The 13803-nt window shown below is 37.9% G+C and overlaps 1 protein-coding gene across 1 annotated transcript; it reads right to left on the minus strand.

Moving 5' to 3' along the window:
• Nucleotides 1-908: 908 nt before the first annotated feature.
• Nucleotides 909-11652, minus strand: LOC147516359 (uncharacterized). Its single transcript, XM_086593228.1, has 5 exons — nucleotides 11076-11652; nucleotides 10388-10548; nucleotides 7921-8734; nucleotides 1712-2408; nucleotides 909-1251 (listed from the first exon to the last, which is right to left on the minus strand). Exons 1-5 carry the CDS (start codon nucleotides 11650-11652, stop codon nucleotides 909-911), a joined length of 2592 nt encoding a protein of 863 aa, XP_086449354.1.
• Nucleotides 11653-13803: the final 2151 nt, after the last annotated feature.

The raw sequence follows: 13803 nt of genomic DNA on the forward strand, positions 1-13803 counted from the left end.
CTAATCTAGAAACTTCTTCTGTCTTCTTTGAGTGGATAGGGTCAAGCCTTTTAGGACCAAGCTAGGGTAGGGAATGGGTCGAGTTCGGGTCGGATATGGCTATATCCGAATCCGAATCAAACCGAAATCTTCAATTCGAACCCGACCAGAACCTGTACCGAACCCGACTGACCCGATCGGATAACACTAAAAATTAAAAAAGAGCCCAAAAAATATATCCGAACCCGAACCCGAATCCGACTGACTGGAATTCAAATCCGACACAAATAAATAAATAGATATGAAAATTGACCAGAACCCAAACTATTCGGTTCGAGTCGTACCGGATTTGGGTAAAATCCACCCCGATTACCTGCCCTAGCCCAAGCCCATGTCTTTGTGAATTTGATCCTTTGGTCTTTTGAAACTTTTGTGCTTACTCCTTGTCTTGCAAAGGGTTGAGTCCTTGGTCCTTGAAGCCTTGGAGTGTTTCATGAGATTTTGAGTTTTTGGACCTTTAAGTTGACTTTGACTTTCACCGTTTACTTTTTAGCACTTTTTCTCAATTGTCTCATAAGGTCCCTTTTAGGCTCCTTTTGGCTCTAGATCACGTCATTTGAGGTATTTGGTCCAGAATAGGCTTGTATCCTAAAAAAGCGATAAGAACATGAGTTTTGTTCATTATTGATTTTTTTTTTTTTTTTTGATTGGTAAGCGAGGTTGTTAACGGGGTCCTATCCCTTTATTAAAAATAATAGAAAAGGAAAAACAAGAAATTACAATCTCTCATACTCTTTCCCCATTACATCATCATATATAATTTCTTACATCATGAGGAAAGGAACTTGGCCTGATCTTTTCATATGGATCAGCTGTAGTGAATAACATGAACACCCCTTTCTTTTATTATAAAAGCGCTGGCTAGCCCTTTAGGTCGTTCTTCCCCATTTCGCTATCTCTCCGCGGTCACCCCCACACATTTCTTTGCCAACTATAATTGTGCCCTTGTTGGTTATAAGTGCTGCCTTCTCTGGTTCCTGCACCCTCTCCTTTCCAGTCACTGTTTCCGATGTCTCAGCAGTCACAGTCTTCTGTATTGTCCTTGCCCTGATCATATGCCTCCTAGGCGGCATTTCCCAGCCATCCTTCCCAATCTCAGTTGTACTCAACTGTTCATGAATCACCGACGACTGATTCATCCCCTCTTGGACCATTTCAACCCCTTGTACCACTAGCGCACTCCCTATCTCAGTCCCTGGCTCTTTTTCTTCACTGCTTTTATTGATTATATAATTTGACATAATTGAATCATTATAAGAGGATAAAAATGCATATTTGGGGACTAATTTTTTTTTGATTGGCAATCAAGGTTGTTAACGGAGACTACCCCTATTATTAATCATAAAAAATGTTTGTTTACATTAACTTCCTCACATACTCTCTTCCTATAGCATCATCATGTGCTATTTTGATTACATCTTCTGCTAATGTGTTAATTACAATTTCATGATAACTAACATTTGGGCAATTTGCCGCTATTGCATTTGCTAACATGTTTGTTTCCCTGTAGATATGTTATATAGCGAAATATTCCACTCCTGCTAGCATATCATGGATATTCTTTATCTGCCTTCTCACTCTCCATGGGTATTTCCTCGTCTTTATAAATGCAACCACATTTTCTGAGTCCGTTTGGGCTTCTATTCTTCCTATATTATGGCCCATAGCTAACCTGATACCTTGTTCTAATCCTTGTAATTCCACCAAAGCTATATTCTGGAATTCCAAAACACCATGCGTTGCTGCCACCACTACTCCCTCTTCATCTCGTATTATAGGTCCCCATTGTCCTCTCAGTCCTTTCACATTTCCATCTGTGTTTAAAGTGTAATTCCCTGCCACCGCCTTCATCCATTTGCATTTCAAACTTGTATGTTCCACCACCTCTACCCGTCTATTCCAGTCTTCTTCAAACTTCTGCCTATCGGGTCCTTCCTCCATTGTTATCTTAATCGCGTGTACCTTAACTTTCAGCTCTCTCATTACCGCTTCCACCAGCTGCTGCTCACTTCTAACTTTGTGGTAAAAAATCCTTGAGTTTCTTTCCCGCCAAACCCAATATATCAATCCTGTAAATATCAGTTTCAGAGCATCTTGCTTTCCCCCCTTCCCCTTACTTCTGTTCATAATCCAATTCAATTCTTCCTGCCAAGTTTGCTCTCTTGTCTTGTGATAGCTTGCTCTCATCAACAATCCTTCCCATACCACTTTCGCATATCTGCAAATGAAGAAGAGGTGCTCTTCTGTTTCGACTCCAGAATTACACAGTACACACGACTCAGATTCGACAATATCCCATTCTTTTAACCTCTGCAAAGTCTTTAAAACATTTTTCAGTACCAGCCAACTTATAAATGAATACCTTGAAACTGATAAATTAGAATGAATGCAAAACAATCAATTAATTGATTGAATGAATGCAAAATAATTGATTGATTTAATTAACGCATCTACGTGGGAGCTTGCATTAGAATGAATGCAAAACACTTGATTGAATGCATCTACGTGCGAGATTGCATTAGAATGATTGCAAAACACTTGATTGATTGAATGAACGCGTCTTCAAGTGAGCTTGGATTAGAATGAATGCAAAACACTTGATTGAATGCATCTTCGTGTGAACTTGCATTACAATAAATGCAAAACACTTGGTTGAATGTAACTACGTGTGAGCTTGCATTAGTAACATGTTGAGATCTGTGGTGAGATCTATGGTGAGTTGGAGTTTTGAAGTTGTTCATCCTCTGATGTTTTTGTGATGGTTTTTTATGTATAATGATGTTGAGAACTATCTATTATTGCTTTGATAATGAAAACATGGAAATAAGTGTTGGTTTGGTATGAAAAATATGAAGAACTTTATATGAAAAAGGTAACTTTGTTAGCAAGTTATACTCATTTGATTGATTCAAAGGAATTTGATCCTTTGGTCTTTAGAGAGTCTTGTGCTTACTCCTTGTCTTGCAAAGGGTTGAGCCCTTGGTCCTTGAAGCCTTGGAATGTTTCGTGAGCTTTTGAGTTTTTGGACCCTTGAGTTGACTTTGACAGTTTACGTTTTGGCACTTTTTCTCAATTGTCCCATAAGGTCCCTTTTAGGCTTCTCTTGGCTCGAGATCACGTCATTTGAGGTATTTGGTCAAGAATAGGTTTGTATCCTAAAAAAGCGAGAAGAATATGAGTTTTTTACATTATTGATTATATAATTTGACATAATTAAATCATTATAAGAGGATAAAAACACAGATTTTTGGACTGGTCAATTAGAATAAATGCAAAACAATTAATTGATTGAATGAATGCAAACACTTGATTGAATGCATCTACTTGTGAGTTTGCATTAGATTGAATGCAAAACACTTGATTTATTGAATTAACGCATCTACAATTGAGCTTGCATTATAATGAATGCAAAACACTTGATTTATTGAATTAACGCATCTACAAGCGAGCTTACATTATAATAAATGCAAAACACTTGATTGAATGCATCTACGTGTGAGCTTGCATTATAATGAATGCAAAACACTTGATTGAATGCATCTATGTGCGAGATTGCATTAGAATGAATGCAAAACACTTGATTGATTGAATGAACGCGTCTACAAGTGAGCTTGGATTAGAATAAATGCAAAACACTTGATTGAATGCATCTTCGTGTGAGCTTGCATTACAATGAATGCAAAACACTTGATTGATTGAATGAATGCAAAACACTTGGTTGAATGCATCTACGTGTTAGCTTGCATTAGTACATGTTGAGATCCGTGGTGAGTTGGGGTTTTGAAGTTGTTCATCCACTATTATTTTTGGGATGATTTTTGATGTATAATGATGTTGAGAACTATCTATATTGTTTAAATATTGAAAACATAGAAATAAGTGTTGTTTTGGTAAGAAAAACATGAAGAGCTTGATACGAAAAAGGTACCTTTGTTAGCAAGTTATACTCATTTGATTGATTCAAATGAGTATAACCAACTTTGGTTGGGTAAATGATGATTTAGAAGATGTTTTGAAGAACTATTGTTATAAAAAGCAAGATAACAAAACTTGAATGGTAGAAAAGAAACAAGACTCAACAAAGCTTCAAGCTTTAAGTAATGAAAATGGAAAATAATTGAACTAATAGTCAATAAAAATAATTAACTAATTTTTATCTCCTACTCCTAGTAGAGTCTAGCTATTAGTTAACTAACTCCCTGATTTTGTGGGCATCTTTACACTTATATATGTGTAGAGATGTACAAGTTTGCCCTCCTCTAATCTTATCCAACAAGTAACCTAATCTAGAAGTTTCTTGTGTCTTCTTCAAGTGGATAGGGTCAAACCTCTTAAGCCCAAGCTAGGGTATGGAACGGGTCAAGTTCGGTTCGGCTATGGCTATATCCGAATCCGAACCCGAACCCGAACCCTAATTTGAATGAAACCAAAATCTTAGAATGAATTCTAAACACTTGATTGAATGCATCTTTGTTTAAGCTGGCATTTGAATGAATGCAAAACACTTGTTTGATTGAATGAATGCAAGACACTTGATTGAATACATCTACGTGTGAGCTTGCATTAGTGACATGTTGAGATCTGTGGTGAGTTGGGGTTTTCAAGTTATTCATCCTCTATTCTTTTTGGGATGGCTTTTGATATATAATGATGTTGAGAACTAGCTATTATTGTATTGATAATGAAAACATAGAAATAAGTGTTGTTTTGGTATGAAAAACATGAAGAACTTGATATGAAAAAGATAACTTGGTTAGCAAGTTATGCTCATTTGATTGATTCAAATGAGTGTAACCAACTTTGGTTGGGTAAATGATGATTTAGAAGATGTTTTGAAGAACTATTGTGATGAAAAGCAAGATAACACAACTTTAATGAAAGAAAAGCAACAAGATTCAACAAAGCTTGAAACTTTTGATAGGGTTATATACTAAAAGCATTACTTTTGTATTAACTCTAATTCTTCATTTTTTAAATGAGAATCATATGGGAAAATGTTATGTATATTAGTTATATGCATGTGTCTAATACTTTATGTTGTAGATGATATGGTGTGGACACACAGAAGATCATATCATCAGTACCTTATAAAGTATAAGTAATAGTTCACAACCTAGATGGATTTGGACAAACCATTGGTACGATTGTAGTATAATCTGGTATTAGTCTATCTTGACTATAGGATTACACTAGTACACTTTGTGTGTATTGAACAGGACCAAGTGAGGTTTTTCTCATTATACTGACTATATAAGATAACAAACACCTCTGTTATTATGGATGTTTGTCCTCCTAATCCGGATATAATAACGGGCACTTAAGTGCATTATACATTGCTTTAAATCATCAATAAGTGAGATTCATTTGTGAATCAACAAACTCGGTGGATTGGGTAATGACATTGTATGTAAGGTGTGTTGTTGATTATAGAAGGAATCCGTGTCCCGCAAGAAGTCGGGTTGATGATGCCCCCTTGAGGAGCTCAAAAAGATTGTCATGTAAACCCTGCAGGTGGATTTATTCCGACATGACAATGAGGTTGAATGGTACTACTCAAGGATATAAGAAGTTGATTAACGTAGTTGTCAGTAACTTGACTTAATCAACGGACATTCGATATCTTAAACACGGGGAGATCAACAAGCATATAATATGGAGCCCATAAACGCTGACACGTAATTTGGGATTAGGGTGGTAGTGCAACAATGGCCTTTAGTGGAATAAACCATTTGTTGACGGACTTGGGCCGTGTGTTCTGGGCGAACATGGGAAGCCCAAGCCCGTTAGGAGGCCCAACCTAATTTCTCCTCATGGTCCCTGTTGTAGCCTATAAATAGAATCCTTCTTCTCTCTGGCCGAAATTAACCTATTTCACTATTCACTGGATTAGAAAAAGAGGCAAGGAAAGATAGATCCAAAATTGGATCAAGCTTTGTGAGAAAGAAGGGGATTGGTAGATCGTTGCCCACACAACGTCCAATCTGTTCTAAAGGAATACAACAGAAGATCAAGGGGTTGATTTTGGATTTGATAAAGCTTTGATTCTCATAGATTACATTTTAGCCGATTCTAAAATGTATGATTTCTACCCAAAATTGTGAACCCCATTAATTCCGCTGCGCGTGGGTTCTCGCGGTTTGTAGAAATATTGATTCTGAAAATAACGGTTCCTACAACTTTAAGTAATGAAAATGGATAACAATTGAATTAATAGTAAATAAAAAGAATTAACTAATTCTTTTCTCCTACTCCTACTAGAGTCTTGCTATTAGTTAACTTGCTCCCTTATTTTGTGGGCATCTCTACAGTTATATATGTGTAAAGGTGTACAAGTTTGGCCTCCTCTAATCTTATCCAACAAGTAACCTAATCTAGAAGATTCTTGTGCCTTCTTTGAGTGGATAGGGTCAAGCCTTCAGGCTAGGGCAAGGAACGAGTTGAGTTCGGTTATGATATGGCTATATCCGAATCTGAACCCGATTAGTTTGACAATATTCAAACCTGACCCCGAATCTGAATCCCAATCAAACTGACATCTTCAATCCAAACCCGACCTACCCGATCGACTAACACTAAAATTCAAAAAAACCACTAAAAATATATCCGAACCCAAACCCGAATCCGATAGACTGGAATCCGAACTTGACCCAAATAAATAAATGGATATGAAAATTGACCCAAACTCGAACTATTCAGTTCTGGTCGGGTCAGATTCGGGTCAAACCTAACCTGATTCCCTGCTTTAGCCCATGCCCATATCATTGGGAATTTGATCCTTTGGTCTTTTGAGACTTTTGTACTTAGTCCTTGTCTTGCAAACCATTGAGTCCTTGGTCCTTGAAGCCTTGGAGTGTTTCGTTAGATTTTAAGTTTTTGGGCCCTTGAGTTGACTTTGACTTGCACCGTTAACTTTTTGGCACTTTTTCTCTGTTGTCCCATACGGTCCTTTTTAGGCTCCTTTTGGCTCTAGATCACGTCATTTGAGGTATTTGGTCCAGAATACGCTTGTATCATGAAAATGTGATAAAAACATCAGTTTTGTACGTTATTGATTATTTAATTTGACATAATTGAATCATTATAAGAGGATAAAAATGCATATTTGGGACTGATCAATTAGAATGAATGCAAAACACTTAATTGATTGAATGAATGCAAAGCACTTGATTAAATGCATCTACTTGTGTGCTTGCATTAAAATGAATGCAAAACACTTTCTTGATTGAATTAACGCATCTACAAGCAAGCTTGCATTAGAATGAATGCAAAACACTTGATTGAATGCATCTACATGTGAGCTTGCATTAGAATGAATGCAAAAATACTTTATTGAATGCATCTACGTTCGAGATTGCATTAGAATGAATGCAAAACACTTGATTGATTGAATGAACGTGTCTACAATCGAGCTTGCATTTGAATGAATGTAAAACACTTGATTGAATGCATCTTCGTGTGAGCTGGCATTAGAATGAATGCAAAACACTTGATTGATTGAATGAATAGAAGACACTTGGTTGAATTCATCTACTTGTGAGCTTGCATTAGGTACATGTTGAGATCTGTGGTGAGTTGGGATTTTGAAGTTGTTCATCCTCTATTGTTTTTAGGATGGTTTTTGATGTATAATGATGTTGAGAACTAGCTATTATTGTTTTGATAATGAAAGCATGGAAATAAGTGTTGTTTTGGTATGAAAAGCATGAAGAACTTGATATGAAAAAGGTAACTTGGTTAGCAAGTCATACTCATTTGATTGATTGAAAAGAGTATAACCAACTTTTTTTTTTGAAAGGCAAGTTGGGTTTTTTAGAGGTCCCTTACTCCTATTTTATTAGAAAATAATCATAAGTCTTGGTTACATTCTTGCATACTATTTGCCTGTGGCATCTTCATAAATAATCTTTTTTACATCCTCAGAAAAAGAACTGGGCACTATCTCTATGTAACTAACTGTAGGAATAGTAGCTGCTAGTGCATCAGCTAATCTATTCGACTCTCTATATACATGGCAAACTGAAAAACCATATAATTTCCCTATCAGCTCTTTTATTTCGTACATTAGATGATTTACCCGCCATGGTTGATGTTCTCTCCTCATTAAGTACGTGACCACAGTGGTTGAGTCCGTTTGTGCGCTGATTCTCCTAATGCCTTTCTGCACTGCTAACTTGAGCCCCTGTTCCAGTCCCTGTAATTCAATTAAGTCAATTGAACGGTGCTCTGCTTTCCCATGTGCTGTCGCGATAACAGTCCCAAGTTCGTCCCTTATTACTGCTACCGAACCTTCTTGGTTGCCTTGAAGTGTGTCATCATTATTTAACTTGTGGATATCTACTCCGGCACTCACCCATTGGTAGTGCTTCACCTGTTTTTGTTTTATATCCACCGTTATGTTCCATAGTTGCAAGAATCGATTCCTCTCGGTCCCTTCCTCCATTTTAGCTTGAATGGATTGTAACTGGCATCGGACATCTCTTATGATCAGCTTCCCCACCTGTTGGCCTATTTTGTTGGTGTGCTCAAAGATTCTTCTATTTCTCTCCTGCCAGACATTGTAAATGAACCCATTGAATATGAGTTTCAATGCAACTTGTTTGTGTCCCTTGCCTCTTGAATTTTTAATTATCCATGTGATTTCTTCCCACCATGTTGTTCCCCGTGGTATTATATAGCCAGCACGCACAAGAAGTGCCTGCCATATTAACTGTGAGAACAAACATTCATAAAAAAGATGCTTTTCCGTCTCTCTTTCTTTCCAGCACAGAACACACGTATCATCTTGCACTTTTTTCCACTCCTTCAACTTCACCAGCGTCTTCGGCCCTTCTTTGAGAGTTAACTACGCAATAAACGAGTGTCTCAGTATTCTGTTTTGGAACCAGACAATACTATGCCATGATATAGCAACTTTTGTCTCTCTTACACAGTGATATGTATCTTTGAGATTAAAGTCACCTTTCTGCGAAGCCAACCAAACTATTCGATCGTCACCCCTACCCACTCTGACTTCTTCTTCCATGTATGTTATAATGTCGGGCAGATGAACTCTTACATGCCAAGGTGTATTCCACATCCCATCTTCAATCAAGTTTGCAACTGATGCGTTCAAGTTGCACGTTGAATCATAAGTCAGCGAAAGTGGGAAGTGCTCTCTCAAGATACCCATGGGATGCCATGGGTCTAGCCAGAACTTAGTGTCCCTTCCATCCCCAATCTGATGATGTACAATGAATTTAGCATCCTTCTTGTTTCGTAAAATGTTTCGCCAAAACCATGAACAATCGTTGGGTATCTTCATCTGCTAGAAGTTTCTATCTTTAATGAGATTTTTTTGAATCCATTGTGTCCGTAGCGTGCTCTGTCCACTCACCAGATTCCATATGTGCTTGAGATTGGCGGCTATATTAGCAGTTCTTAAGTTCCGAATCCCGATCCCACCTTCGTCATAAGGGAAACACTAGTCTTCCTAACTGATGAGGGCATGTGAAGTCGTGCATTCTGGTCCATACCATAAAAAATTTCGGCACATCTGATAAATCTCATCTATTGTTTGTTGTGGAAGTACGAAAGATGAGTAGATGCTCATATTGTTCAAAACTACCTTTAATAACTGTAGTCTTCCTGCATAGGACAATGATCTTCCCTTCTATGCTTGCATCTTGTTTCTAACTTTGTCTATCAGAGGCATACAATCAGAAGCTTTCAATCTTGTAGTTATCAGTGGCAGCCCCAGATATCTTACCAATAGAGTACCCTTTTGAAACTGAATGATGCTCTCCATTTGCGTGCACGTAGCAGCATCCATTCCAACATAGAATATATTACTCTTCTCTATATTCACTTGCAACCCTAAGCAACTCTTGAATTTATTGAGTGTGTCCTTCAATGTTCTCACTGTGTCTAGATCTCCATTCATAAATGCAATGAGATCATCTCCAAAAGATAAGTGAGTGACAGGTGGATTTATGCATTTTTAATGAAGTCTATAGTCTCCTTCTTCCACACCTTTTCTAAGCATCTGGGTAAAAAATTCCATGACCAAAACAAACAGGTATGGTGACATTCGGTCTCCTTGTCGGATTCCTCTCTTCCTATTAAAATAACCAAACGGTGTGCCATTGATCATGATGTTGTATCTTGGTGTTTCTATACATTTCTATATCCAATTCATGAAGACTAAGGGCACTCCAATGTGTGTTAAGGAAAATCTAACTGCATCCCATCTGATACAGTCATAGGCCTTCCTCAGATCTACTTTTGTTGCACACCTCTTTGTAATGCACTTGTATATAACGTTACAACATGCAATAGGTCTGTTATTACCAAGAGTGGTTGGCTTAGGTACCTTTGGGATAAGAGTTATGCATGTAGAGTTCACCTCTTGCAGTAGCATGCTTGATCTAAAGAAATTCTTAACTGCACTGACAAAATCATCTCCTATAATTCTCCAAGTCGCCTTGAAGAACAAAGATGAGAAGCCATCATTCCCTGGTGCTTTGTCACTGTCTATTATGGATAAACACTCTATGATTTCATCTCAAGTAATCTCTTTGATCAATTCAGCTTGGGAGATTTGATCCAATTGTTCCACCTGTATGTCATTAAACATTGTAAAATCTATTTTCTCAATATGCTCTGGGCTGTATAAGTCTTGATAAAACTTGACACATTCTTCCCCGATATCTTTAATCTCTTCAAGTATCCTCCCTTGTTGGTCTTACAGGCAGGTGATTTTGTTTGTCATTCTTCTCATCTTTACTGAGTTAAAGAAATATTTTGTGTTACTATCTCCCAATGTCACTACTTTCTCCCTCGATTTCTGTTTACATTCAGACTCTTCTTCTACTACTGCTTTCACATAAATTCTCATAGTCATTCTCTCTCTTGTGATAAGCTGTTGGTCCAGTGGTAAAGTCTGTATCACCTCGAGTTCTTTCTCAGCATCTTTCTTCCTAGTTATAGTTCTACCTTTGTCTTTGTTTCAACTGATCAAATCATTTTTTACCTGCCTAAGCTCCCTCATGAACGTGTACATTGGATTTCCCACCACTGGTATGGTCGGATGCTCCTTTGACAGTCAACGAACTCCTCTTCATTAATCCAGTAGTTAAAAAATCGGAATGACTTCTTGCACTGCCCTTTACTTGTGATAGACTTTACCACCATTGATGAATGGTCTGATGTTGCTCCCGGGTTGTTAAACGTTGCCTCTGTATCCCCATAATAGTTTATCCATTCGGCATTAACAATAACTCTGTCCAGTTTTCTCCACATTCTTGTTTCTTGTTTGTTACTCCATGTTAGAAAATTCCCTTTGTATTTCAAGTCCACTAAACCAGCCATTGTTACACACTGCATTAAATCCTGGTAGTGGTGAGGTCTTGTTTTTGTGCCTCTTACTCTTTCTTGTGTACTCAGTACTGAGTTAAAATCTCCCAATACAATCCATGGTTTTTGAATTGTACACGATAACTGAATTAGAGTACTCCATAATTCTCTTCTTTTATCTCTGTCATTCGACCCATACACCATTGTCACCACCAACTCCTTTCCATTAACCAACTTCACATCGATAGTTATATTCTGCTCATCCTTCATTATAAGATTCATGGTACAGCTTTGAGGGTTCTAGCAGACCCAGATCCACCCTCTCTCATTGTGGTCATAATTGTGCTCTAAACTCCATCCTTGGCAGCACCCATTAAGTACCCTTTGAATGTTCTTCTGTTTCACTTTTGTTTCCACCATTCTGAAAATGCCTAACTCATTTTTCTGAATCAGTTCCTTTATTTCATATTGCTTAAAAGCTTTATTCAATCCCCGTATATTCTAGCAGCCTACACTAACCATTAATGTTTGTTTTGAGAAGATAAAAAGCCATATCGCGACCCTCCATGTGTTACTCTCGCTAGATTTGAGAGTTTCCCAATCCTGTGGCTTGGCCCTCCTGTTGTATCTACTTGCTCCTTTGTTTTTGAGGTTCTGTATTCAAACCCTCCATCTTTTTGCAATGCTTTGTCCTTCCTTAATATGGCTTCTGTGTTCTGCTCCTTTTCATGTTCTATTCCTTCGATTCCATTGTGTTGTGTTCCTCCTGATTCTGAGCTCACATCTTTCTTTCATTCCTCTGTTACACCACCTTCTGTTGTGTTTAAATCCTCTTGTCTCAGTTTGCAGCTGTGTTTCTTACTCGGTGTCTCCCACTCCCCTTCATCAGATACATTATGCACTTCTTGCACGAGATCGTCTTCGTTGTCTTTGCTACTTTGACCAATCCCCGTCTGCGTATCTTCTGTTCTATCTTTTTTCAACCATATTTCCTTTTTTATTGGTTCACGTACTCTCTTTGCTTTAGCCTTAACACAATTTCTATCGATGTCCCCAAATCTCTTGCACTCTGAGCATCGTGGTGGTTTCCAATTGTACTCAAACCCTACATCAATAGCCCTAGTCTCATCTACAATTATTATGATGCCTTCGGGATACTTATAGTCAACATCAATCTTTATGCATACACGTGTGTAACTTGTGCGTTTCTTCTCTTCTGTGAGTTTATCTGCGAACATTGGGATTCCTATTGCACTTCCTACCAAACTGAACCCCTCCTTGTCCTAAAGCTCCATTGGAAACCTTTTCATCACCACCCATATTGGTAGTGTCTTCATCTTTTCAACTTCTGATGCAATGAGAAGCTTCCATGGACTGACAAATAGCTTGCTCACAATATGAAAAGACCCCATGTCCAGAACCTTACGCCTATCCTCTTCACTCTCAAACCTAAAAGTGTACATTGTCTCTCCATGAGTTTTCATATCGAATCCATGTTGTGTTCTCCACGTTCTGCTAACGACATCTTTAACGTACCCATATCCAGGTCTCCTTCTGATGAAATAGCCAACAATAAGATCTTCATATTTCTTTTGTGTAACCAACTTTGGTTGGGTAAATGATGATTTAGAAGATGTTTTGAAGAACTATTGTGCTGAAAAGCAAGATAACACAACTTGAATGGAAGAAAAGCAATAAGATTCAACAAAGTTTTTTTTTTTGGTAGGCAAGCGGGGTTTTTAACGAGGTCCCCTACCATTTCATTAATGAAATAAATAGTAACTGAGCTGTTCACAATCTCACATACTCTATGACAATGGCATCCTCATATATAATCTTCCTAATATCCTCTGAAAATGAACTAGGGATTATATCTACATTCCTCACATTGGGTACATTATCAGCTAACGCATCAGCCAATTTATTCGCTTCCCTATACACATGAATTATATTAAACTGCTCCAAGTGTCTCACCAGCTCTTCAATGCTCCGAATTAGCTTCCTTGCGTGCCATGGGTACTGCCCTTTAGTGTTCAACAAAGTTTGAAGCTTTAAGTAATGAAAATGGATAACAATTGAATTAATAGTAAATAAAAAGAATTAACTAATTCTTATCTCCTACTCCTACTAGAGTCTTGCTATTTTGTGTTCATCTATACAGTTATATATGTGTAGAGATGTACATGTTTGGCCTCCTCTAATCTTATCCAACAAGTAACCTAATCTGAAAGCTTCTTGTGCCTTCTTTGAGTGGATAAGGTCAAGCCTTTTGGGCCCAAGCTAGGGCAGCGAACGGGTCGGGTTTAGGTCGGATATGGCTATATCCGAATCTGAACCCGGTTAGTTTGACAATATCCGAACCCGAACCCAAATCCGAATCCGAATCAAACCGACATCTTCAATCCGAACCCGAACCAAACCCGACCGACCTGA

Source organism: Coptis chinensis, chromosome 2 (genome assembly GCF_015680905.1).
Source record: "Coptis chinensis isolate HL-2020 chromosome 2, ASM1568090v1, whole genome shotgun sequence".
Lineage (NCBI taxonomy): Eukaryota > Viridiplantae > Streptophyta > Magnoliopsida > Ranunculales > Ranunculaceae > Coptis > Coptis chinensis.